This window comes from Nothoprocta perdicaria, unplaced genomic scaffold (genome assembly GCF_003342845.1).
Source record: "Nothoprocta perdicaria isolate Ctin4 unplaced genomic scaffold, notPer1 scaffold_31, whole genome shotgun sequence".
NCBI lineage: Eukaryota > Metazoa > Chordata > Aves > Tinamiformes > Tinamidae > Nothoprocta > Nothoprocta perdicaria.
Window position 1 is genome coordinate 2,483,361 of NW_020455544.1, and position 27,522 is coordinate 2,510,882.

The window sequence follows — 27,522 nt, forward strand, 5'->3', positions numbered from 1 at the left end:
CTCAGGAGGGAACTGCATCTCTGTGGAGTTAAGACTTCTCAACATCTTCCTTAATTTTTGGACACTTACTAGGTGTTCAGACAGTTAAGATTTCATTGGAAAAGATGTTCCTCAAAGTGAGGGAAAAAATACTGAACTTTTCACTTTAAATTCCAGGCAAGCACAAATAACTTTTTCATGTTTAGGAGACTGGTAAGCAATAGGAAGAGCAKACGTTCCAATGACTTGCGTAACGTGCTTAGGACGAAGAATAGCACATTTACTCGAATTTGGTCCCCTGTCCATTTCTTGTTCTAACAGGAAAAAATCACGTGGTCCCTTCTGTGGTGCACAGAATGGGGCTGTCGGTGGCAAACCTCTTCTGCGTCCTGCCTGTTCCACGTGGTCCCTCAACCTTGTACAAAACCTGTTCATCTGAAGTCCAAGTATAAAACATGTGCACATCAGATTGGTCTTGCTAATAAAAACTCTTAAGTTCTGCTTTTAAGATGTGCAAATTGGATGAAAGAGAATATAGATCTTCTGCTATTAATTTCAGGCTGGCATGGGTCTAATCCTTAAAATACAAAACCTGCAYGGCAGGGATGGTAACTGATTTAACTGCAGACTCGCATGTTGGCAGCTTAATCATTCCAGTCTCATTTCTTGTGTTTTAATAGCATTTCCTTCAGAAACATAGACATTTCTGTATACTTCCTCTGTTAATTGTAAAACTGTGGGACTCTGAGTCTACCAGGGCACAGAGAAGATCTGACATGAACAGAGCCATCTCCTGACCTCTGCCTGTGTTACAGATTTGCCGCAAGCTGAATGGGATCCGTTTCACGTGCTGTAAAAGTGCCAAAGACAGGACGTCCATGTCGGTAACGCTCGAGCAGTGCTCCATCCTGAGGGACGAGCATCAGCTTCACAAGGACTTCTTCATTCGGGCGCTGGATTGCATGAGAAGGTACGTGCCCTTGGAGGTGATGCTTCCTGCCTGGCCTTTTGAACACAGGCACAGGGCCTGTAGCAGGTTGCAAATGTGCAATGGTCTTGACTAAGCAGAGAACTGGCCACAGCAGCGTGTCAGCTAGTGATGTGCAACTGTGTGCAAGGGCACTAGAGCTGCACATTTTATCATTAATGCATATTAATGCATCATAGCTGCTGAAATTTATATGTGAAACTGCATAAAAAATATCACTGTAGAATTTGATCATAGTAAACAGCAGTTATTCTAACGTTTTTCTAGGTCTTCCTAAAGTTTGCACATTCCTGTGTTATGTTAAAAAAAAAAAATGCTAGAAAAAGCTGAATGGACTAGCTGCTCATGAAAATATTTTTATAAATAAATATTGCAAAAGCAGTATAGCCATTTGTTATAGTTGACAATTCTCATTAGCTCATCCTATTAAAAATAACATAAAGAAAAACCCAAGCAGGTTTGGAGCGATGATGATTGCGCTAATATTGGATAAAATCTTCACTTTGAAAACTTCACTTACATTTCATTCTAAATTACGACTCTGGAAACTGAGACTGACATAATAAGGAATGTGTAAACAAAAGATGTAAGGATTTTTCATTAGCTGAATCTTTSGTGAATGAAAAAAAAACTGAGCAAACAATTTTTGTTCATAAAATGAAACCAGGTACAGTCTTCTCTAAACAGATTGTTATTGGCTTTCATGAGTACTGCACTGTATGTTTGGTATTTTAAAAAATGTTTCTGAATCATTTAAATAATRTGTAACAAGTCACAGAAAGACTGACCAAAAAAAGGGGGGCAGTCAGTCTTTAAGTCAATAAGTATAATCTTTCTTCTTGACTTTTAACATTTTAATATTCTCGGATTACGTGTTTAATGTCTCGGTAGATACCACACGTGTAGAGTCTGTTTCCTTTGTAAAGAAAAAAATTACGAAGAAAATCGAACAGAGGAGTGTGATGGGCTAGAAGCATTAGTTGCTTTGAAACTTGATAGCACAGTGTGATGTGTTAAACTGAGATGGTATCGTTTTGTATATATCATTAGCTCACATAAATCCCTTAGTCTCTGCAGTGAGCGAGTGACTTGTGTGCAGTCCTTCATATCTACATGTTTTATCATTAACAAGAGATGTCTGAATTTTCTGTGTTAATTCCCATTTCTGTTGGCATTTCAAGTGTTTTTTTCTTTTATGTCTCCAATAAATGASAGCTTGCAACTTGCAGTAGTTACCAGCTGCAACTTCTAGATAGTAATGTCTTTAACATATATAACACCAAATTTGAAGTTTCACAAACATGATTTAAAAAAAAAACTGAGAACTAAAATGTAAGGGACTTTCAGTACTATTTTATAACATAATTGATCTGAAAGCTGAAACAATTAACAGTCATATTTGTGGGTAACACTAAATTGGAGTCACAAAAGAAGAGAGAAGACCAGCAAATCTGGAAAACACRAAATAAATGAGCAGACAGGCATCTAAGGTTGAAGCAGCATTGCAAAAGTATCAACTTTATGGTTTTGCTCAGGTTGAGAATAGAGAAAACCTTTATCCTGTAAATATATTTGAAGTAGATTTCAACTGAAGTAGCTGCAATCTTAAGTGAAAGCATATTATTTTGATTTAAGTGTTTAAAACTTCCTGRGATTTAAAGCAAGGACCCTGCATGCGGTGGCTCTAACATCCAAAATGCATCATCAGGGTAATAAATCTTTTGTTGATGTTAATGCCTGTGTTGCAGTGTACACAACTCTGGAGGCTTAAAGGATGGCCGCCAACTTACTTCTCATGCCGTGATGAATTCTCAACTTAAGAATAAATATATCAAATGGGGATATGTAGTGCTTAACTGTAGTACAGATAGTGACAATTGGTTAGTGAGTTTAATTGACTTGAACTTGCAGAAGAATGTTTTTAAGAGGTGTTGTCAGGCTTGGTCAACATTGACCTCGCTGACTGACACAGCAGAGATACTCTAACCTGGGTGTCTTCTTGGGAGCAGATGAAGGTGAATTGCAGGGAAAAGCAATTTGAAAGAGCAAACTGAGAAGAGCCAGGGATATAAAGCAGAGAGAAAAGAGGAAAAAAAAATTCTCATTTTTCACATGAAGTGATAATAGTGACCTTTTAAATAATCTCTTCCAATTGAGGAGGGTTTGGCAGCTATGTTTTTGAGGTTTGTCTGGAAAAGGGCAATAGAGTTGTTTGTTTCTGGTCTTGGTGCTTGCCCACTTATCCTTTTCTCGTGTTTGATTACTGTTGAAGAGTGTTATTTAAAATGTTAGGCTGTGCATTTCTAAGCTTTTCACTACTGCTAGAAGCTTTTGGAATGGTTTTTGCCTCTTAAAAAAATATTTTGTTTCAAGAGCAAGGAGAGGAAAAACTCTGATCACCTTTCAATTTACAGCTGGAACATTTTCCCCGATGAATCTTCTCTAGATCGCTTTGTTAAACTGTCAATGAAATGCCTTTATGATGATTGCCACAAATCACTTTCAAGCCTTTCAACAGAAAGAGCAGACAAGAAATTCTGTTTTAGCATACAGAATTCTAACAGGCCAAATTGATCTCAGAAAGGCTTCTTTCAAGAGTTACCAGTAGGAGATGGAAAGTGCTGTGAAACAAAATGAGCTGGAAAAGTAAATGGAGGTTCAAAAGCMGCCTTATTAGAAATGCCATGGTTTTCAGAAGTGCAAACTAAAGGGTGCCTGTGCAGCCTTAAAGCTCCTTTCTTTTCCCGTGCCAGTGCCCAGACACAGCCTGGGCAGCCGCTGTACGAGGGAGGCTCACACTAATGGCTCTGGGCTTTCTTGCCGCCAGCAGAGGCTTSGTGCCGATGCTGGACTGTCGTGTGCTGCTGCTGGCCAACTTTGCCCGTGTCCCCAAAGGCCTTGAAATCGCGAGCGTGCCAGCGGCCCTTTCACATGTTTCAGTTTTTGTTTGGCTCGTGTGTGCATTGCAGGGTGTTGTTTTGGGCAATGCTCCTAGTAGCTTTTATATAATGGATTAGTTCACAAGCAGAGCTCCCTGGTAGTCAATTCCTGGTACTGATTAAACTGTGATGTTTATTGTGTCTTCAGAAGTCTCCACCCTTCATACTGAAAACAATAGCAACTGAAAATTGGCTTTGCAAGAGGTCCTTCCATTTTTTGCATTTCTTATGAAAAATATGATAAAAGACAGGAATTCAAGCTTTATTGCTTACTAGTATGTAAAATACAGTCTGGGTATGATACTAGATGTTATAGTGCCTTAACAGAGTTGGATATGCATGTACAACCTGGAGTGTTCATTCCATAAATAATTCTACATATTTCTTGTCTGTGACTTCCATTGATCTTAGTGGCTTGGGTCATGCAGAATGAGGGGGGTCAATTTTGTTCCTTCTGTAACGTGCTTGCAATTTGCATCACTAAAATTGTATTTCTAATGTTGCTGCTGTGTTCAAATGATGCAACCTTCTTGTTCTCCTCTTTCGCGAAGGGGTGACTATTTCTTGTCATCCAGTATATGCTGTATTGCGTCTTTGCTGGGAGACAGCTAAGACACAAGTGTTTTATCTGAATTTACTGCAGTATCTCTCTCTCTCTCTCTCTCTCTAATTCTATGTAGTTTCCTTAGATTTGGCCCCTGCCTAAGGAGGATTGGGCCTTGTTTAAACTTTAGTTTTTCACTAACTGCTTTTCAAAGTTAAGACCCATTTTGGGGGCCTTAGAGAGACCTGAGAATCATTTGTTTGTGATGCAAAGTAAAAGAAACAGTAAGTAAAAGTAAAGTAAAAGTAAACAGAAAGTAGAAGAGTAAAAGAACAAATAAAGGAAATCCAGTGAATACAGTGACKCCTCTGGGCTTTCTGCCCAGTGGTCACTCTTAGCAGGACGCAGTACCTGTCAGGCGTGTTTCAGGCAGTGAGTATTAAGTTGGATTCAGTGCAAACATGATGTTTTCATCTGAAGCACTGGTAAAGGATATTTCCAAAAGATGACTGAAGTACAAGTGCTAAACAAGTGCAACAAGGTGGTGCAGGCTTTTGATGCCTGATTATGAAGCAAATGGCTTGTTTTTCAAGAGCCGTTTGAGGGCATAGTTTCTTAAGGATCTACCAGCACAATAAATTCATTCAAAAATGTTTGCATTCAGAAGGCAGGACAGCTATTAAAAGCTCTTCTTAATCATGGCCTTCCAGGTGATTTGGACAGAATTCATAGGTCCTGGTGTAGGGAGACCCTGGATTGKGTTGATGAGGGGTCCTGTAGCAAACAACCTACTGTCACAATGGCTACATGGACGAGGAAGCGGGAGYGAAGTGACAGGAAGAGAGGCAGAGCTCCACGTGCAGATCTGTCGTTTCCTTCGTGTCCCCTGCCAGGTCTCACCCTGCGCGCACAGATGCTGCCTGCACAGCCCATCACGCAGGAGTCGCACCCATGTGCTCCTCAAAGCTGACATACACCCTGTCTTTTATTCCACCAGGGCCTGAGCTCAGGGTAAACACCACCTGAAAGGGACATATTTCCCCACTTGTATGTTTCTTTAGAAATGTAACATTTTTATTTTGAGGCACAAATTTCAGGCAAATAGGTCTATGTTTCCTAACTTATTGAAAGGAGCTTTATTGGAAGTAACAGCAAGGTCCARTTTGGTGTAATCAGACCACCATTAATTTTGTTTTCAAAACCATACTGCTGTTAATTTTAACAGCAAGTACACACACATCTGACAGAAGAAGAGAAAATTAGGGGTGATGGTAATGAAGCATAATAAGAATCAGTGCATTCAACTCCTTGTTGGACTTCTTTTAGAATAAAGAATTATTTCTGAGCATCCTTCTAGAACCAGGAAGAGAGCTGCAGACAGCCATTACAGACAAAATGGTATCCCAAACGGACTATGTTAATTCTAATGTTTTATAATGCAAGTGCTGAATTTCACAAATTCAATCTTTATGTTTTTAAAGCAGTTTTCTTTAAAGACTTCAGAAAACCCTCAAACCCAAACACTTGTAACACTCAGGGGTTCAGACCCATGTGTGGGGTTCAGACTTCTGCATGGGCAGATTGAGGAAGTGAAACTAGCAGTGTCCTGCGTTTTGTCTGCTTCATAGGTAAGGGTCAGATTTTGCAGGAAATTTTGCAGGAAATTGTTCTGTTACAGAAGTTCCATTTCTTCCATGTAACTTCTTTGCAGCCCTCATTTCAGGCTTTATTCCCTGTCCCAAGGCTAAGCTTGGGAGCCTGCTCACGGGGCTTCTTTGTTTTCCCCAGCTACTGCCCTGTTCCCTGTGGCTGCCGCTCGCTGCTCTGTGCTGCGTGCGGCTGCTTTCGCCCCTCTTTTTCCTCCTGTCGAGCCCGCGCCTGGGCTTCGGTAATGGCACTGGGACGGCTTCCTGGCCTCATTTCTGCTCGGCACTGCAGCTGTTGTCATCTGGCAAGGACAGCAGTAGCAGGGAGAAGTCCTGCCTGGCCTCTGGACCTGCAGCCTGTTTCTCTTAGACTGAGTCCAGCCAAGTGCTGAATTTTCCCAAGTCTTCGGTAGGAAGAATTGCTTTGAGATTCTTTTGGGAGCAGCCTTTGGCAATAGTTCTCTCCCATACATTTACTGGCTTGGTGAATAATATAAAATTCTGCTCTTCAATGGTGAGGTGCTACTATGGTGCTAGGAACTGCTGTCTTGTTTTGGGGTGGTAGTTACGCATTATTTTTGATTTAAATGATGTTRTAGGTTTGTGTTTTAATCGCTCAGAATATACAGCTATAGATGCTAAAWGGAAAGTGCTGCCCCGTCCTTCACGTGCTGCCTCCAGCAGTACTCTTGGGTTCAACAGTGGTAGGGGGGAGCGTTGGAGAGGGAGGRAAAAAAAAAAAAAAARRRGGGCAGGGAGGGCATCACAAACCTTTGCTCCTCTATACAAGGAATATGTGAAGATGTGATGTAGGCCATCTCACTGAAGCACTTGGCTATTCAGCATGTAGTCCACTGGTATTCCTAAAATGAGTGTTAAAATTCCCTGTCAGGCCATGAAAGGAAGGCAGTACCATGCATGGTGCATTTCATCTTTGAATTTTGACAGCAGAGTTCTGAAATACTCCCGCTCCTTTGACTGTGGAGGGATTGTGTGGCTGTACTTCAGAAAGACTGGCAAACTGAAGGTAGACTTTTAACTACTGACCTGTAAAAGATTCACATTATGTTAGAGAGAAAAAAATGTTCCTTTTCCTTTGAAAAATGTTGGGCCATAATGGATGGTCTGTCGCAAGGAGGAGGAAAAATAAAACACCCTATCATCTCAAGCCTGGTTGTTCGGCTGTGATTTTTATTTTTCCTCCTCTCTCATTGAGCTATTGATGTATTGACATGGTAAATGATGTGCTACCTCGCCCATTTATTATCTGTTCTTGCTGCTAGACTGTGAAACTGCCATTTGTGACCCAAATGAGGATGTGCGGAATGGAACTATGTCTTCTTTCTTCCCAAATGTTTTAATTATTCAGTATGGACTGTGGAAAAGGTAGATAATACCAGGTGAACACTGATCATTCACTTTGAGTGTAAAAACAAACAAAAAATCCCAATAACTTACCCAAGGAATTTGCTCTCATTTATTACTACAATCTGTGTTTGGATCTTACAAGGTGCATCATTTGTTAGTACAACAGTGCATTTAAATATTGCATCTTGATTGACTGGAAAAGGAAAGCACTGACATTATTTGCACTTCTAAAAAAGCTCTTTTATACAAGATGTTTCTATTGCTATTTTCATTTAAAAAAAATAGACAATAGTTTTTCTGAACTTGATCTGCTGTGATTAGCAAATATGACCAGTCATATTAGTTTGAAATACTTTCATGTTTATTTTTAAGATCCTACTCATTATCTGTAGTTAATTAACTTCATTAATTGACTTTTTCATATATTGTACTTTAACTCTGTATGCAGAACTTCCACAAAAGACTCAGGCTTGCATGCAATACACAATTAGATTCATTTTACTTGCTAGAATGAGTGATACTAGATTCTTTCTATTCTATTTCACTTCTATTAAGATTTCTCTGAGAAAGTGTGTAGGAAAAGTCCTGCATGAATATGTATTATCTGTTAAAACTTTGTGAGCCACAGCTGAATTACCTTGGCTTTGGCCATGTACAGTTAAAGCTCCTGTGGAAAGCAGCACTGCCAAGCATAAAATTCAGATAAGAAAGGAGCCCAAAATGAGAAGTAGGTAGTGATAGCATACAGTATCTGGCTAAAATGATCATGGTTTCAATCTCTGCATGCACTTACCTGTCTCCAAAACTGTAATATTCTCAGAATAATGTAACATGGGGAGGTATAGCTAGTAACTTCCTCCCTGCAGTCCCAGCCACGTATAAGCTGTGGAGAAGTACGTAACACAGAAAAGCAATACAGAAAAGAGTAAAGACTAGTCATTATTCYGGAAAGGCTGATTTGTAACAAATGATGCTGTATATTTCCAGAARATGAGGTAGTCTCAGGCTGTTGCTCTAGTGAGTGGTCAAAAAAGTTCCTAGGGAAATGTTTAGGTCCTTTTTTGCTCTTGCTCTTGCCCTTTTTGTTTTTAGGCTCCTTTAGTCACTTCATTCAGAATCCTTGTTTCATTTTTTTCCATCTTCAGCCTTCCTGCATTTATTTAATTTTCCTTTAGTCTGCAGCTATGTTTCCTCTTCACACCTGCTGTTCCCCTGTTCCTATATTTTGCAGTATCACCCTGATATGATGTTTTCTGAAAACTCCCTTAGCAGCAGCATTGCCCAGTGTATTCATGGAGAGTTTTAGCAGCGGTTTCTTAAATTTGTCCTCCTCATRAAGACTTTTACTGTATGATTTTACCATGCTTCACAGATGGGTAAAAGTGGGAGTTCCTATTTGGACATTTCGTTATTGTAGAGTTCTGCTTCCATGATGTYGTCTCCAGGTGGCTGGAACTATAGGCAGAGAGAGCCAGCACTGTTGTATTCCTGTGCTGTGCTCTGGGGCACTCRGAGATGAACTCGGCAGATTGTTTGGCAAACTTGTTCTAGGAACTTGCRTTCTTAATATGCTGAGCATTGATTATAATCTGCGGAGTAGGAAGTATGTGTTTCTACGGAAGTTAAATGCAAAGGAAACATGATGTCTTCCCAAAACTCGCAGCCRAATTGCTCTGCGGTTGACTCCTACTGTGTAATAGCTGAAATGGTTTCTGCAGTCCTGGGATTTAGTGAATGTGCAGCAGAATTAGGACTCTCAATATACCTGATGCCCAAATCACTGGATGTGGGTGTGCAGCTGCAGCGCCTAAGTCTGTGCTTTGTGCTGGGCCAAGTTTCTGCAATTTCATCCTTTTTCCCCAGCCAGGATGTTGCCACTTGTTTTCATCTTACAGCAGTTTTGATCTGTAGGTGGAGGCACCTCCAATGCCCTATAAGGTGCCAGGATAGTTTCCTACCTCTGTGGGGTCCTTGGATCCCAGGCAGATGAGAACTGTTGGGCTTGGAGTCCCACTGGGCAGGGAGACCAGAAACTGAGAAGGAAACTGCTACTCCCTGTAGTGTCTGTTGAGAGAAAGTATTTTGGGTATAGGAGCCTGCCTCTGAGTTTAATAGAGGAGGCACCATCTGTTCCTGCCCTGCTCATTCATCATGTAGGTTTTTTGATATATAACTTCAAGCTCAGCCTGCAGGCTTCTCCTTTTACAGCGTCTTTCGTCAACTTGGCTGCCTGTTTGCTAAAACCTGTGAGAACACAATAATCTCCGATAATCTTATTCCTCACTCGGATATAGCTGACCTTGGTCAATGTGCCCAAAGATCACTGGGATACAGATATGCCATTCCTCCCCTCACACCAAGCATGAGCACAAGGCCTTGCCTGACTGCTGTTATTAGCAGGTCGGTGAGCTAAACCTTGCAAGGAAAAAAAATTCGGCCACAGATTCTCCTCAGGCAACACTMAGCATTGTCAGATAAGAGGAACTTGTTTTGATCCTTTAAAAATGGACTAAGGAGCAATCTGGTCATGCATTTATTTATAAGATAGATCCTTTAGTCTGATTTATTTCTTGTCAGAACCAGCATGTTTGATGAAAATGTATCATTCCTGTCAAAACAGAGTTTTGTTTCATTTTTTGGAGCAAAAAAAAAAATGCTCTGAAGTGTTTTAAATTGAAATCTCTGCAACTCCTTCATGACTCTTGATGGTGAAGTATGAACAGAATGCAAAGAAATTGACAACTGAGTGGTTTGCTGATGAAGTTCCAGCAAATTTCCTTGTGTAGTGAGAGAAGATGGGATGGTCCAAGCAGGTTGCTGTGAGCTTTTATTAGTTCTACAGCCAGGAAATAACAATCAACCCTGTTAGTACTGTTTTAGTTCAGTTTTGCTGAACAACAGTCATGTTTATTTTCCTAGGTCTATTTCATTAAATGAAACAGTTACACTGAATGCCTAGGGAAAGCTTGAAGAAGAAAAAAAAAAGGCTAACTGGGATCCTGTCAAAAACATTATTAGTTAATTTTGAAATGATGAGAGAATAGCATCACAACCTGAAAGGACAAACAATTAAGATAACATCTTGTTCCAAAGGACACGTTAACTGATTTTGGAATTAAGAGCCTCTTTTGGTAATATTGTTTATCACAGTTTAGAATATTAYGGAGTTTCCTGAATGTCTTTATGACATGCTCACTGTAGTTACTGTTTCCACTTTTCTGTTGTCATCAGTAGGCACTTAAACTATGCTCTCGCAATCTGGTTTGTATATAGCTGCTTTTTTTCAGCTAGATTCAGAGATCTCCTTTTTCTCTTAAATGTTCTATAAATTCGAGTTTGCCTCCCAAAAGAAATTAAAAAAATTAACTTGTATCCTATTCTCCACTTTCCCATTCATGTGGCAAATCCTAACAGGCTGAGCTGTGTATGTGCTAAACATCTTTCACAGTCAAATACAGAAGAAGTAGGATGCCCTGGCCAACAGCTAAGAATTGAACAGATATACAAACACCCTTTTGTGTGTTTGCGACACACAAAAGACACTTGCGACTCCATATTTTATATCTGACAGGCGAAGACTGAGATAGAGAAAATGCAGTGATTTCTTACATTTCACCTGAAGAAAGKTGATAAGATATCAAGACATCTTATGACCACTCAGAGCTCTAATTATACTTCTTAAATTGAAGCCTCCTCTTGTCAGCTGGCTCACAGTCACAGAGCTGTGAAGTCATGTCGCTGTCCTCAGATATGCAGTAGAAACGTTTGAGGTTTGTTCCCTTACTGACCTTTGCTACTCTATACATTGCTTACTGTTTTCACCACTCCCTTTATGGTACTTTAGCTCGTGCTAATCTAGGGAGAGCTGGGTGCTGGCCTCTCTCACCTCCCGGGCACTGGTGTGTGCACTAGACGAGCGCTCCCATAGTCCTCCCTCAGCAGAAAATCTGATCTTGCATTACTACTGTGTTGCTGCCCAGGGGAGAAGTTGCTCCCTGTGCCCTCTTTCTCTGTAAGATCTTTTTTTTCCTACACTGGCATTCTTGGCAAATTGTTAGGCAGTTGCTTTAAATGTAATTTGACGTTTCTGTTGCACAAGCTAACATAGTTTGCAACATGAAGATGCTATTTGAATTCATCCCTGAAAGTGAGCCAGTATGTGTAAGACTGCTACTGTAATTTTCCTCCTCACTGTGCAACAGAAGTAGCCCAAGAGGTGCTAATAGRTGAATATTTATTTTTGTTAGACTATTTTTTCTCCAGTTATGCCCTTGCTTCATTGCATAGGATACTGTCTCTTGAATATTCATTGCAGCATGTTGCCTTTTTTGCTCTTTATGAAGGAAAAAATATATTGCTTCATGAAGCATTCTTAGTTAGGGTTCATGCTTATGTTGCTCTGTAGAAATAGTATTTTTTTCATGAGCAAGACTATTACCTGTCTGGCTGTAATTTCTACCTCTGGTAGACTAAAACTTGGAAGCTTATTTTTCTGGTTAGTGAAAGGTGAAATCACCTTTTTGCTAGTGTATTAATGAGGCAATATTCTGTAAAACAAACTTTAGCTTCCTAAGTATGGTGGTCTATATGATGGGACCACTGAATAACATACTCATGCATAATGCAAAAAAGTATGAAAATACAATATTTTTTGTCACTTGTTGATTTAATATGTGACCTAATGAATTTTCAAAAACAATTTACATAAAAGCATTTCAACAAGGCATGTATTTGTATTGCTGCAATTTGACTGCTTTGCATGYTCAGCAATTAATGCCTCATTAAAAATTTGACCTTCATGTCTGTGTTTCCCTGTAGCTTTACAATCTTCAGGTAAAAATACTTGTAGATCAAGATTCTACTAAGGCAGAAGTGCTGGAAAATGCAGACACTCTCTGAATGTTGTGATGCAGGTCTTGGTGTTTCAGGGAGGATACTGGAACTTCAGAGTTCTAACACTTTCCAAATCAAGAGGGTTTTTCTCACTTTTAGATAGAAGGTTTTCATGGGTAAGAAGATATGGAACAAATGCGCAGCACAGTGGTCTGGAATGTCATCTTAGTCTTAGCTGCTTTTTTGAGGTTATTTTGTGACAGAGGCATCTCAAATTCCATTTTCTGTCCCAAAGGCAATCATTCTCCCTTATGTCAGAAAGAATTTTCCTCTGTGCGGCATAATAGGGATAACAAAACTAATTTCAGTCTCAGTTTAGGCTTAATTCCCAGAGGAAACTTGAAATGAGGCTGTAATGAACCTGAACTCATTTTTGATTATTTCCTGCATGCTTATCTAATGTGCTCAGATACAGTATGGGTATTTTCCAGGCATGGTGCTGTTTCGAGTGGTCCCATCTTGAGCAGATTAAAAACTGAAACTTTCTGCTTTGCATGTTGTTGAAGTGAATATGGGAAGATTGCTGAGAATTCAGTTTTGTATTTTAAACTGAATCAGACCTACAAAAATATGCATCCACAAGAAAATTATCATCTGCGTGACTAACAAACTGTGGTAACTTTAGAAAACGAAGTCCAAGACACTGATCCTATACAACAAAACAGAGTGATCAAACCATTTAAAATCCACTTGACAAGCCAAACTTTCACAATTGTGCTTTACTGTACCAGTAGCACAATCCAATCAGTACAGTGGGGTTAACAGCCCCTCTCTCCTCCAAAGAGAAGTTGAAGTAACCGCTGATAAGTACTGGTTTTCAGAGGGTCGTGTTCTGTTGTCTCTTCCCAGCAGCTGTAGCAAATGCAGAAGGGAACACAGGTCTCTGAGGACATGATCAATCCTTTCTGGCCAGTCTGTTCTCCAAAAACAGTCCGTGCTTTGGACTGTTGAAATGTTTTCTTTCCATGCATTTGGCTTTGTAGGCACAGATGAGCTAACTAACCTTCCCTACTGTGGCTTTCTGTAACATGGACTTTGCTGAGCTCCAGGGTAATATATATCCAGATGGAGTAATGAGCCCACACAGAGCTGGCAGAAGTCACAGGATCTTTTTTTCAGAAGGGATTGGCACTTGCTATTATGGTGGATTGTTTTATGCGAATACTACTACTACTTTGCTGCTATGGCATTACCAACTGCATTAAGCATCCAATTTCCTTTGTAAATGAAGCAGTATATTACCTCCATAGCTACTTTTGAAGCTGTCTGCAATTTAAAGCTGATGCTAAAACTAACAGAACCCAATGAACCTTCTCTGAATAGTAATCCTTGAATGGAGTGGTGTTTTTAGTATTTTTTTAGTAGAGTTTATTAAATAAAATACATATTACAAAGAAGAGAAAGTCAAATGACCTTTTATGGCAAAAGTAAAAACTTAAAAATTGCTACACAGTCCATTATGTATGGGCTGCCAAAAGCCTAATAAAACACGTTTAATCTTGCTGCAAAGCTTAATGTTCTGTGCCATATTGTAACACAGCCCGAAAAGGACAACTGCTTGCTCATACATCTCTTCTTTTTCTTTAATTCTAATTTTTTTTTTTTTTTTTTTTTTGAAACAGTCTTTGGTCATGTGAGTCTGAATGCCCTGTTCAACAGTATTTATGGTGCTGGAAAAGACAGGAGACAAGTGTGGTTCAGGCTGGTAGATCACAGAGCTCAACTGATGTAGTAAGCCCAAGAGGATCAATTGAAATATATGWTTTTATATTTGTTAAAGGTATTTAATACAAACAGTGATCTCATGTATATGGAATTTGGTGCAACACAACTTGTGAACTGCACTGTTACTTCARGAGCTTTGAACTGCTAAAGTCTGGGGAGTTAAGGATGCTTGAAAACAGAAAGGTACTTTCTCATCAGTATGTCACTGTATCTGCACTTTTTTGGCTAAAGATTTGGCCTGCTCTGGCCTTATAGCCCAGAGCAGCAATAAAACGTTTAGTTTTATTTCATTTTTTACTATAGGTTTCCTACCTTAGCAAATGAAGTCAGTACAGTCCATGTTGTTGCAAGAGGTGATCCTACCTTACCTTACAGGAGAAGGGTGTGAAGTTTAAATTTAATGATTAAAATCTTAACTAACTTTCCTGATTTAGAATGTATTTGGTTTACATCCCTCACAAAGTTTTCTATTAGAATGATTTGGGTGATTTATGTGGTTTTGAATGCATGAGTGTTACTGAAGGGGAACTACAGGTTATATCAAAACCCTCTAAGGGTTTATAGCTATCACTGTTGGATGGCTTCCAGCAGTCTGCACAGAGCTGGTATCTTTGTGCTCTTTTTTGTACTCTGCGAAGGAGGAAGTCTGTGTGTGTATGTGTGTACAGAGACAGTAACAGGTAAGCTGAGAGGACTGGCCATGTTATGCATTTAGCAGGTGACACTGTGGCAGCACTGTGCTTTGGGATGGAGATTATTAACCACTGTATTAGGTGAAAAAACAATTAACCACTGGAAAAATCTTATCCCAAAGCCTCTGCTTGAGCTCAGTGAAAACACTTATAATCAAGCTGCATCCATCACAGAACTTAAGCATTTATCATTTGAATATCTAAGTTAAATGTTTATGCTCCCCATGGGCGTATTAGAGGGTGGCAGTTGCCTAATYTAGAAACTCTGAATCCCTCTGTAGACATTCTGCAGACAACTGGGAAGCTGATGCTGCTAAATTTAGCACCTAAAGATCTTTAATGCTTGGTTGGGTTGGGGAATAAATCATGTGTCAATTTTTGAAGGATTTGGAGCAGATTTTGGAAGTTTTTTTTTGTTTTTTGTCTTTTTTAAGTTGTCCTACTGAACAACTAATGGTAAACTAATTGTAAGATTATAGAATCATAGAAGTTATAGTGGTTGSAAAGAACTTTCAAAATTGAGTCCCAAAATTGAGTAAAAGGATGGCAAAGTTTGGAGTGAGGGAGATTTTGCTGTCATCAGCACACAAAAATGCTGTGTTCTAAATATAAATATAGCACCRGGCAGCAATATATTTCTCGTTGCAGAGCTAGAGAAACTCTGAAGAGTAAGGACAACTAGTAGAAAGTGCATTATTAAATTGCAATTTAATCTACAGCTACTCAAGTATTCTGGCATGTTTCTCTACTTAGCTGTGATAAAGTGCCTAAGTAGATGTTTTGGTATCTTGAGGTAGCAGTCTGATTTTGTTAATCTGCTTCTTTGTGTAGAGAGAGCAGTAGTCATCAGTGTATTTAAAGTCCCATTATCTTAAAATGCTCTTYATACGTACTGGTTGCTTTAACATTTGACAGTTCTTTCAGAGACTGTTACTCTAGCCTAAGTAACTTTGGGAACGCTGTGAATTCTGCAGATACTTAGCCATTCTAAGTGTAGATAATGAATACGTACATGTGTAATAAATGATATTCTGATTTTTCTACTTCTGTGATTTGATGCGTTTAGTTCTGAAAATTCATTTGTAGCTAGTATTAGTAAGCAGCCAGGTACTGTAGAAATATGCAGCTAATCATTTGAGTGAATGGACTAAGTGTGAATGGAATTGGAAAGTTTCTAAAATTGTTTGATAAATGGAATTTTCTCCTTGTTCTCAGATTGCCTGTCACTTCTTTCTTTGTTTTGAGCTCAGTATGATTACAGAACAACATTACTGGCCAACTTTTTTTTCCCCCCTTCCACTTCTCCCCTGAAATTTATATTGGCTGTAATTCCACCTTAGGATGGATTAGCACTTTAAAAATATTTTTACAGCATTCTGCAGGCTTTTCATTACTGTGCTGTACTGTGGGAAAGTGTCACTATTTCATGCACCAGAATAGTTTGTCTGCATCGATAAATGTGCCTGCTGGACAAGCACAATTGCGGCCCTGCACTCACATGCCTTCAGCTTTGAGTCGCCTATCTGCTATCTCTAAACATGCATGCAAATAACAAAAGTAAACAAAAACAATTTAGGCCAGTTCTGCTAATTGTTTGCATTAACTATGTTGTATGAGACTGTGAATGATATTATTGAGTTGTACAAAGCAGTGCACAAGGCAACTCCAAGCCCTGTATATTATTAATGAGATAACAAGGGAAGCCTGTAGCTAGGCAGTGATCTTTTTTAAACATTACTTTAGCTATTTAATTGCGGCTTTGGTGTTTTATTGATTGTATTTAAGCTGTCAGTAGCAGCACATTAATAGTACATTATGGAGTTTATTTTTAACTACCTCAGGATTAAATACTAATAAAATGAGACAAGCATGATTCCAGCATCCTCTGCATCTGTTCGCTGGGCTCTGCTTAGATGCTACAGACCTCTGGCTTAGCTTTTAGTGAAGGCTAATTGAGAGTAAAATGGTGAGAGTGGCTTTTTTTTCCTTTTTTTCCTAAAGGAGGGTGGGGGGCATTGCACACCTGTCTGCACACAGCTTTGCTCCTGACAGAGGATAATCTCCACAGTTTAAAAGCCTTGGTCTTTGCTGGGTTCTGACCAGTGCAATACATTCATGTTAAAGAGGGAAATTGTTTAGCTGCTTGAAGTCTGCAAATGCTGCGTGACAGCCAGAGAAGTACAGTATTAACCAAAATAAAAGGAGAGCAGCTACCTGCTTAGGTTAGAGTGGCTGTATGTGGCTGTGATTTTGCACAGTTCTCTGTGAATGGGTGCCATAAATGACTGTGAGTGCTCGTACATCTTACAGGACCCCAAAGGGCAGTATCCTTCCYAGTAAGGTTAATGTGAGATATGTTACATAATAATTGAAAGTCATTAGCATTTATTAAAAATTAAAAAGGAAGCAGAATTCCTCAAGGCCTGTCACTGTAACAGGCGCTGTGGAGATGAAGTGTTTCTAATTAGCAACCTGTGTGCTATTTGGCTGGRCTTCAGATTTTTGACCACCTGAACTGTTATTATTTAACCACCTGGACTCTGGCTCACAATTATTCAAGCCAAATACGATATACATAGAAAGAAGTTTTACTGCCTTTCTCAAAAGTGATTAAAGGAAACTCATCCATGTTAGAACATGATGTTCTTCAGCTATCATGATAACCCAGTACACAAACACTACTAGAGGAACAAACACCACCAGGAATATACATCTTAGACCTCACTGGTTATAAAATTTTTAAAAAATACCTGTGACTTACCTGTGACTGACCTTGTCAGGTTGCATTTTTCTGATTGAGAAAGCTACATGTGCAGCAACTTCTTTTCTATAAGTACTCCCACATGCTGTGCCTAGTACTAGTGCTAACAGGAAGGCTCATCAGAACAGATCAGTTTTCAAACTGTTCRTGAGCCTATATATACAGAGAGAAGGTATCAGTATGTTAGTGGAAAGCAATTAATGAATTGGATTTATTTAAGTGGAAAAGTAGTTTTCAGATCTTTGCTATGATTTAAATGAGAACTCACTYATTTGGTTAATCATATGAAGAGTTTATGCGGTTTAGAGACCTTAATCAAAAGCAGTCAGAATTTGCCTTTTGGACAGCTTGAATTGCAGACGCAGGTATGCACTGTAAGTTAAAACATTAAGATTTGTATTTATTGCTTTTTAAAACCCTCCTCACTTGAAAGGACCCTAACTATAAATGCAGCTGTTTCTGAATGATCCTTTGTTTACAGTAGCAGTTCTCTCCTTAATTCTGTCATCCTTTCCATGGTCTGAGATTTGAACATTTAAAATTCATGTCAGATTTTAAGAATTTTTTTCATGTTTGGCTCTTAAGTTGTACAGGATGCCTTTTTCACCAATTAGATCAGCTTTGCCACTCCTTTTGTGCTGAAAAATTTGTTAGTAGCATGGAGATGGTTTGTGAAGGCTTCTCATGGTCAACCAAAAGTGTTTAAGATTCAATTAGACATATGAAAGTGAGGGACTATATTGGTGGTTTGTGTGCTATACAATTAAATGTGTAATTACACCCTTGGTAAAACTCGGCATGAGAGAAATATATTGGAAGAGGTGTGACTCACTAAGCAGTAACATCAGCAACACAACCTTATGAAAGGAAAATGTATTGGGCACAGACATATTCTTCTGAAGTCAGCAATGATTTCTGTAGCACTAGGATTTACAGATGGAGTTTTATATTATAAAATAGTATGCTTTGCATGTATTGTATATAATATTTAAGAGATGAAAGAGCTGTTTCACTTACCTTATGGTATATTAAAGGTTACATGGATAATTTGTTCTTGGGTGTGCCAACAGTTTAGGGGCAGATTCAGATAGACCTGAAAAATGGAAAAAGATCTGGTTTATCTAAAAATTTTAGATTTAACTCAAAAAATAAACAGACAAAACCTTGGTGTTTGTCTTTAATATAGGGCAACATTGAAACAAATTGAGTTTCCCTCTGTCAGCTGAAACTGTCAAGTACAACAATCCAGTTCTATTATTCCAACCACTATGGTGCAGCATAGAGAGGGGAGGTGGGAGACTATCTCCAGAAATCTCCAGGACATGAATTCACAGTGAAGCCACTGTTAGCCCTTGAAATTCTTGTATTGATTAAAAATTGCCTATCCGTTCTACTTGCAATACTGAGGCATTAAAATGTGTCTTTCAAAATCTGGGCGCAGGAGGGTTGAGCAGTGTGACTGGCAATCAAAAGCCAGTGCATGCCCTCACACGTATGATTGACTTCATTACACTCTTGAGATGGAGTTTTAAACAATTCATCATCCGAATTACAAGACAACAGAAAATACCTGCTGTTTTGCTTTGTCTCATTTGATAGGCATGCAGTATTTTCCCAGTAGGACTTCAAGATGATAAAACACTGAATGAGTTAGAAGGCGGCAGACTAGAATGATGATATAATCGTTAAACTTACAGCACCCTTGGCTGACATGATGTCTGTGCTATGCTRTAAGCCTCAAACAAAATTAATAAAAAATAATAATACATGTTAGAGARGTATTAATGAACCCAAATGTTACAGATCTACAAGCTTTCACCTTTTTCTCTTAAAAACATGTGTACTGGATTTTGGAGAGCCTTCCTCTTTCCCTCTTTGCTCTGAGAGAGATGGCTTGTGACTGAGTTAACATCAAAAGCTCTGTACCTTCACACCATAACAGGATCAGATACCACTTAGTTCTGACTGTGTGGAGTACCAGATTGGAAGCCAAAGAAATCCAGTTGACATATCACCAACTGGATGCGTGCTGTTTGATGCAGTTAAACTTCCACCAGGTTTGATATGAGCAAAGGGGAATTATCTTCCAAACTGCCATGTTACAGACAGCTCAATTTAGGTCTTCACTTCAATTAGCTATACTATGAGAATATGAAGTTTGTTAGAAGGCTCTGTTACTGCAGTGCAGTGGAATGTATTTGCTTGCAAGCTTAAGCTAAGCATCTGACCATGATGAAATATTATTCTTAAATTAAAAGCACATTCCAGTATTCCACTCAATCTTGTTTTGAAGTAGTTAAATAATGAAGTTGGATTCTCTGGCTCCATTTTAGAGATGTCTCATTGAATCATGTGCAGAATGATGCAGCTGATCTGTGCGACAGAAACCTCCATGCATCAGTTGCTGACAGTGGTTATCCTGGCAGAAGACAGTTCTTTTTATGTCAAAAGACGTTGATCATTCTTTTCAGTATATCAAATAACAAATGTACTGTAGGCTTTTCTAGGTAAGAGTAACAGAACAAATGGCTTTTATCTGTATTCCCATCACTACACCTAAATGTAATATGCATCTAAATGCATAAATTGCAGTGATGCTAATGGGACTTGTAGAAACATAGCTGATAAAAATAACAGATGATGAGATATGGAGCAAAACATACCRAGCAGGGCAGCCTACAGAAGCAGAAGGGTTATGTTCCTGTAGGGATAACATGCAAGCATGTAACTCGGCCTGCTTAGAATGAATTGCATGAAAACATGTTACAGACTGCATAAAAGCTTTTCATAATGAAGTAAGCTGTACTGTATATGTACAGTATGTATGGTGCAATATTGCGTCTCCAAAAGCTGTGCAAACTTCCTGAACTGTAAAAGAACTGTAAGCTGCATACTTTCAAAAGTACGTGGAAATATATAATGAAATTAATAGAAAGGGAATGAATCTTCACAACTGATCACAAATGACAGTGTTGTGAGCAGAAAAGCAAGAAGCTTCTGAGTAGACATGGGTGTTAACTAGTGGTCTGATATGTAACAGTTATGTATTTCAGTATAAGTCACAATGTTGATAAAATTAGCATAGCAAGAGTCAATTCTGTTTCTCAACTGTTTCTGAGAGGATTTTGACCTATGTGTTTGAGTTCTGTGTACAATGGAAAAGCACAGACCAAGAGCAGCAGGCACACTGAAACCATTAATTGCAGTGGATTAGATGCCACTCAATTATTAGGRTTTTTCATTTTTGTTGCAGTATTGAAAATAGCATGGAGGATCATCTTTRTTTTTTATTGATTGTTCAAAGCAAACAAGAACTGATGAATCTAATTTGAAAGGCTTTTTTGTTTTTAAGACGGAAAATTGTGTGAGGAATGGTTTTCATCAACTCTTTTCACAGGATTCCACCTCTCTTGATATTCCAGCTCAAGAGACTCAATATTGCCTTTTAAACATTCAAGACAAAGGCAGACTGTCTGTAAGATCAAGTTGACTGCAGCTGTCTTCAACAGGGTGATACTACAGCTGTACTGTTCTCATTTTACCTAGGGCTGTGCAATGTTACCTTTACCATCTTGCACTCTTTCTGATCTTCCAGTATTTTCTTTCTTGACAGACTATATACTCAAGATGGCTSTATCTGATACAGCACCACGTTGTAATCTGATATATCTGAATATTCTTAAATCCACACCACAAAATGAAGTTAGCTTTGAATCCCAGAGTATTTGTAGCTAATATAAAAGCATAAAATTAAGTTGTTGCTGCCCAAAGGAGCTCTATAAACAGGAATCCTGAGCAAATACATATAAATAACTCTATAGGGATAGAAAAAGGTAGAGCTGAATTATGCATAATCCTCGTTGTATAGAAGCTTTTAGGGCTATGACAGAAAGGGATTTGAAGCTATTCGGGCTGCTGTGGTACACTGGCAGCACAACTTAGTGATGCAGTGGAACTCCTCTGTAAGCAGATTAGCTCCTGAGTCAACTGAGCAAGGTGCAAGGTCATTTTCTTTTGGTAATGAAGATGTGAGCCTTTAAATAGGAAGAATTACTACTGACTTCAAAGTTGAGTCACCAGCACTAATAAAGTTTCAAATAAGTAATTTTTAGGTCAACTTGCCAACATTTTAAAATTATTGTAAAATAGTTGCAATTCTTCTCCAAAGAGCATATGCCCTTTCTACTTTTGCCTATCTATTTCTTAACAAATAGGGAAGCAGGACTGAAAAACCCGTGAACACTAACCATGGAGACACAGTTTTTGCCAGTTTCATATTGTGCCATATTTGTGATCCTTTTTGTTTCCTTAACTATTAGTTTATGTCCTTATTTCATTTCTGGTTGGTGTGCATGTTTGCTTCAGTGGCAGTATAGCTCATCTCATAACTTGTACTTTGTCATGTAAAGTTGTTACACTTCAAGATACTTAGCAGGATTTTAAAAGCATTAATCTCTAGTTCTTCCCATGTAAACTGTAATAGAGATTAAACATATGAAGCTACTTAGGCTAAGTCCTTGGTACCAGAATGGCTATATTTGCTTGCTTTGTTGTCAGAATACCTACATGTTGGCTTTCTTTGCTGTTTAAATGCTGTTCTGTTTGTTCCTAACTTCCCATGTTTAACAGCAGACAAACCCAGGGAGCACTGAATGAATCGGATGATCCCGAAACAGGCTGTCTAACTGATAACAAGCCAACTTCTCGTCACTTCTATCCTGTCGCCTTGCTGCTTGTCAGCTCACACTTGCTGGTTGTGTGGCTTATTTTAAGTCTTGCTTTGCTATTAGCCAAATATCAATAAACTGCACTTGTGTTCCTTTTCTACAAACAGCAACAAACTCTAGAAAAAGGAATTATGCTGTAATATTTCTACATTTTCAGACCCCAAGGATTCACCTTTAAGATAGAAATGTCTGAAATGTACAATGCTTTCATCATTTTTCTGAACTCTATTACTATGCATTGACTGAAATTGATTTGCTCTTTCTGTTCCTGGTAAAGCTTTCCCACTGTAATTAGCTCAAAGAAAGCCCACTTAAAATGCTGTCACTGTATACAAGATGATGTAGAATCCTGAATGCTTGAACCCTTTTTTTCCCCCCGAGAGTAACAATCTAAAATAAAAATGAATTTGCACAGTACAAACTATCCCCCAGCCAAATATTATAGGGCGGTGGTTTGTGAGACTTACTTTCTTTGTGTTATTTTCATTGTTACTATTAGCTGATGGGATTTTTTTTTTTTTTTGATTTGACAAATAGGTTATTACTTTGTTACAACTAACCCTTTTCTGTCAAGTAACTAAATGGAATAGAATAAGTTCTGTTTTGTAATTAAATTAACCTGTTTGTAGTTGTTGCTTTAGTTGCTTTTGCTTTCAAGACACTTTTATATTCTTTTTAATGAAGTCCTGTTTGTCTTGATGCACCACTTTGGCACTTGTGACTTTTGTACTGTATGTGAACAAGCATCTTTCCTTTATAAAAGCAGAGTGTTGGATTGGGCTATTTGAAAAGCCATTTCTCTTTTTTCATTGCAAAGCTGAACATACAGGAAATGAAACAGAGATGAAACTTTCCTTCACAAATCTATAGGGCCAGACTTAATAAAATGCCTTATTCCTAAAAATCTCATTTTTAGGGCAACAGATACTCTCATATATATAGTAAAGTAATTTGAAAAATATGAGAATATTTAGAAGGCAAATATATTTCTGGAATCAAAATGAAATGTATCAATAATTTTTTTACTAAACTTTAAAGCTTAAGGGCAAATATATTATGAAAAAAATCGTATCATCTGTTTCTGAGGGCAATAACTGTATTGGGCCTGGCCTTGGATTTAATTTTGTAAGATGTATCATCACTTGTGGAAAACAAAAAATGTAGAGTTGAATCTTTGTTATTTTTACTTCAACTGTTGCTGAAACTCTGCAATGAACAAATAAAACATATTTATTTATTCTGTGTTTCATGAAGTTGTACTTTTTCCCCCTTTCACTAGAGAAGGATGCCGCATAGAGAATGTTCTGAAGAATGTCAAATGCAGAAAGTATGCATTCAACATGATACAGCTGATGGCTTTCCCAAAGTACTACAGACCTCCAGAAGGGACATATGGAAAAGCTGACACCTAAGTTTAACAAAAATGTTATCAGGAGCATACATTCTATGCTAATTAGTCAATATTTTAAAAAATGTTTTGTTTATCAATTATAAATTGGCAATGTGTAACAGTCAAGATGTTATCCTTATCAGGTTTTATCATTTTAGAATAAGTGCAGMTAGTCATTATGAAATAAAACATCATGAAAAAGTAGTGGACTGAGTGTTCTCAAAATAGTTTCAGCTTTTCTGTACAAGGCTGAAACTCAGTGTGATGTGTTAGCCAGCTGAAAATACTTTTTAAGTAGTCTGATAGCAGATCAAAAAGGGAAATGTGGACTGCTGTAGGAATTATGTTAGCAGTTTAGGCAGCATTTTGACTCTGAACCAAAACTGGATATTTAAAGGTTCTCTTTTTACTGCAAATGATGTTTTCAGGAATCAACATGTAAAGCCTGGGTTTTGTTCACTGATGGTCAAATGCTCTGTAGAACTGTTTATAAAAGAGCTAATCTTAATCCCTGGGTTAAATATAAATTTGATAATTATATTTTGCTGCTTTAGGTAAGCACAGTATCTACACGATATATTTTTAATAACTGCAGCATGTAATTTCATACTGATTCCTTGCAGTTCATTTGGATGTATCATTCTTGTTTTCTGAACCATATCCAAGTAACATCCTCCTTCACTTGCACATAAATCATACTGAAATCAGGGAAGTGAATTGTTCAGGTAAAGTGACACAAATCTGACCTCTTATGATCATGTTTAGTGTTAACTCTGAAAACTAACTTTTTACAAGCAGTCAGTAAAACCACGTTGCTATATACGGGACTTAATATATACATTTAAGCTATAAGAATGTATTTTTATAAAACCTGAGCATTGTAATTAGGGTAGCATGCTATATTCAGTCTAATTAGCTACTGCAGCTGATTTATGACAAATTGCATATAGATACTCCAGGACAAAAGACAGCCATCAACTTCAGTTTACTTTTAGATTAATTAACTGGCTTCTGCCAGTTTATGTTAGTCCTGAATTTATCTTTCAGAGACCATTTGTGTTTTTCATTTGTATCTAATAATTTCATTCTACTGCCTCAACTTCCCTCAAATTATAAGTAAATAAAAAAGTATTCATTTGACCTTTATGTAATAAATGCTTTCATTTTGAGGGGGAAAAAAAATATACAGAAGAATGAGAATTCTACCCAAATGAAACTGCACTGGAAATCTAAGCATCTGTAGGAACAAGTATTTGCCAAGAATGACAAGCTCTTATAGAAGCCACAGAAATCTTTCATGATGAATTAATATGTTCTTTTTGATTAACATACTACATATAAATCTGTTGATAAACCAATAAAATATTTAAGAGCCTAATCCTGCAAATTATGTTTGGGTGACTACATGAAAATGATCTGGAATGCAAACAATAAAAATCACCTTGCATATTTGCAAGATCAGGCTTTTGACCAACTAGTAAAATACCTGGAAGAAATCCTCATTCCAACATTCATTGACCTCAGTGAAGCCTGTAATTCACCTATCTGATATATGGACATAGTGAATTCAAAGTAAAATTTATTACTTGAATAGCATTTTGGTGCATTTATTGTTTGTTTGTGTTATATGCCTCCACTAGAAAGTTGTTTAATGCCTGACTTTTTCCTCCTTCTATAATGTATTACTTCGCAGTCGATGTCAGAAGAGTCAGTGCCTCTTGTGTTGTAGACAGGATCAGGCAGATGAGAATATAATGCCTTGATTTTTCCTGTCATATACCAGTAGAAGCAGGCACTACTTAGTGGGAGGATGAGTGAATATATTCATGGATTTGTGTTTGTATTTGACTATTTAACCATTAAGCAACTGACTTGTACAGAACCTTATCTGTGGGTTTCTAAAGCATATGTCTTCCTAAAAAAGTAATGTTAAATTCTGTTAATCTGATTGCTGCTTTGGCCCTTGCTACTCTGACAAGTTCATTATGTGAGAAAGAGAGGAAAAAAAAAAACACCAAACCTAACAACTAGTGGTAAATTCCTTGTGCAACTCTGAAATAACCTTATAGGTGCATCACAGAGAATGACAGCCTTTCTACAGAAATTTAAAACTATTTCCAAAATTTCTGGGATAGTATTCTCTGGTAAGTACCTCACCTCAGACCCCATGGGCATTTTGTCAAGTTTAAAGCAGTCTATAGRCTTATCAGGAAACCTCCCTTTCAAGATATTTTCTAGATATTTAAATCACACATGGGATCTATACCCCTGTTGAGACAATCATGTTACCTTTATATTTAAGAAGTATTCAATAGCCAAGCATTTTGCACTTCAGTGCAAAAAAAAAAAAAAATATTAATTTTTTATTCTTAACACCCACTCCCAGTGTGTCCTTGAGAAATAAATCTGTTACTAATAAGAAAAATACCACATCAGTGTGCTGTAGTGAGACTTTTTTTTGGCTTGGGCCATTACACAAGAATAGGCTGGGTTATGTTTAAAACAAGGCTGAATTCTGATGTCAAATTTTTGCTCTGAACATCATRTACTGCCTTGAAGTCACATTTAAGCCCTCTGTATTGCCTGAATATTTAACAGAGGAGGTAAATTATCCTTGAGATGTTGCGCATCGTAGTACACTGTGAATATYAGAGGATTCATATTTTTACGAGCAGGCTATACTGCTTGTTTGCAAAGGGTTACAGGAAATATCACAGGAAACAATTTAGTGGCAGATTCATGGAAAATACTCATCTGCTTTCCTAAGTTTCTTTGGAAAGCTATGAAATATTCTATCCTAAAGAAAGGACAATATTCAAGGACTAGAGATTTAACTTTAAATATGTGTATCTGGCATTTAAAACTACATCCTGTCATCCTTACTCAACAAATATTTTTATATAAATAAGGCAATCTAGATCTGCTTTGAGAATAATTGAAGGGCTTCTAGATTTGAGTATTTATACAGTGCATTGTATGAGCTTTTTTTTTTTTTTTTTAACAGACTAGAGGTAAGCATCTAAACAGAAAATGGGCTTTGCATATTTAGAAAAGGGAGAAAAGTAAATGCAATGTCTTCTCAAAAATTACTGCAATAGTGTTATAATGCATAGCATAGGTCTTGCATTAGTAAGCAAATAGCTCTTCTGAAATCTTTTTTTTGAGGGCAATTCTTATTAATGTTTACAATTTTTTTAATGGAGCAATTAGGAAACAAACTTTTAATTATGTTATCTGATTTTGTCAATGCAAAGCTGTGCATTTTGATGAAATCCTAGCAATGTATGTGCTATAAAGATTAAGTGATACTGAAATATAGCTGAAGCCAACAAAATAATAAGTAAACCTTAATGAATCCTTTGCACTGTTAATTTTTGCGCTGTCCAAACTTTAAGTACTACGTAAGTTAAGTAAGGAAGTATTAAAAAAAAAGGGAACTTCTGTGTCTGAAACAATTGATTTTTATGAAAATTGTTATTTTAAGTGAATGGAAATGTAACCGCGTTCTAAATCATCATTAGAAATTTAAGTGCAAAGAACTACAACATATTATTTTGAAGCCTAGTGTACAAAACCTCCTGTTTTGATTTTCAGAAAATACTAAATTGTATTTCTAGTTTTAAAAGATATTACAGGAAATTCTATAGTCAGCTGATCAAAACAAAAACAGCAAACACACAAAGTATCATCAGCTGTCATAAACTGTATTAAAATCTATGCAGCAAAATTATTTGTGGGAGTTCATGGATGTAACTAGTTAACAATCTTRTACATTGTGTCAGCTGGCCATATTGTAGACTTGAAATCATTCAATCTCTGTATTTATGGTCTCTTATTGTAAAGAGGAAGTGTACTGTACAGGCAATACCG

The 27,522-nt window shown here is 37.7% G+C and overlaps 1 protein-coding gene across 1 annotated transcript in view; it reads left to right on the forward strand.

The window, feature by feature from the left end:
* INPP4B (inositol polyphosphate-4-phosphatase type II B) overlaps positions 1 to 22,648 on the forward strand; it is a 160,624-nt gene extending 137,976 nt beyond the window's left edge. The window contains exons 24-25 of the mRNA XM_026042591.1: positions 795 to 949; positions 22,165 to 22,648. Of these exons, the coding sequence (XP_025898376.1) occupies positions 795 to 949; positions 22,165 to 22,339 (330 nt within the window). The 3' untranslated portion in view covers positions 22,340 to 22,648. The remainder of the gene's footprint in view (positions 1 to 794; positions 950 to 22,164) is intronic.
* Positions 22,649 to 27,522: the final 4,874 nt, after the last annotated feature.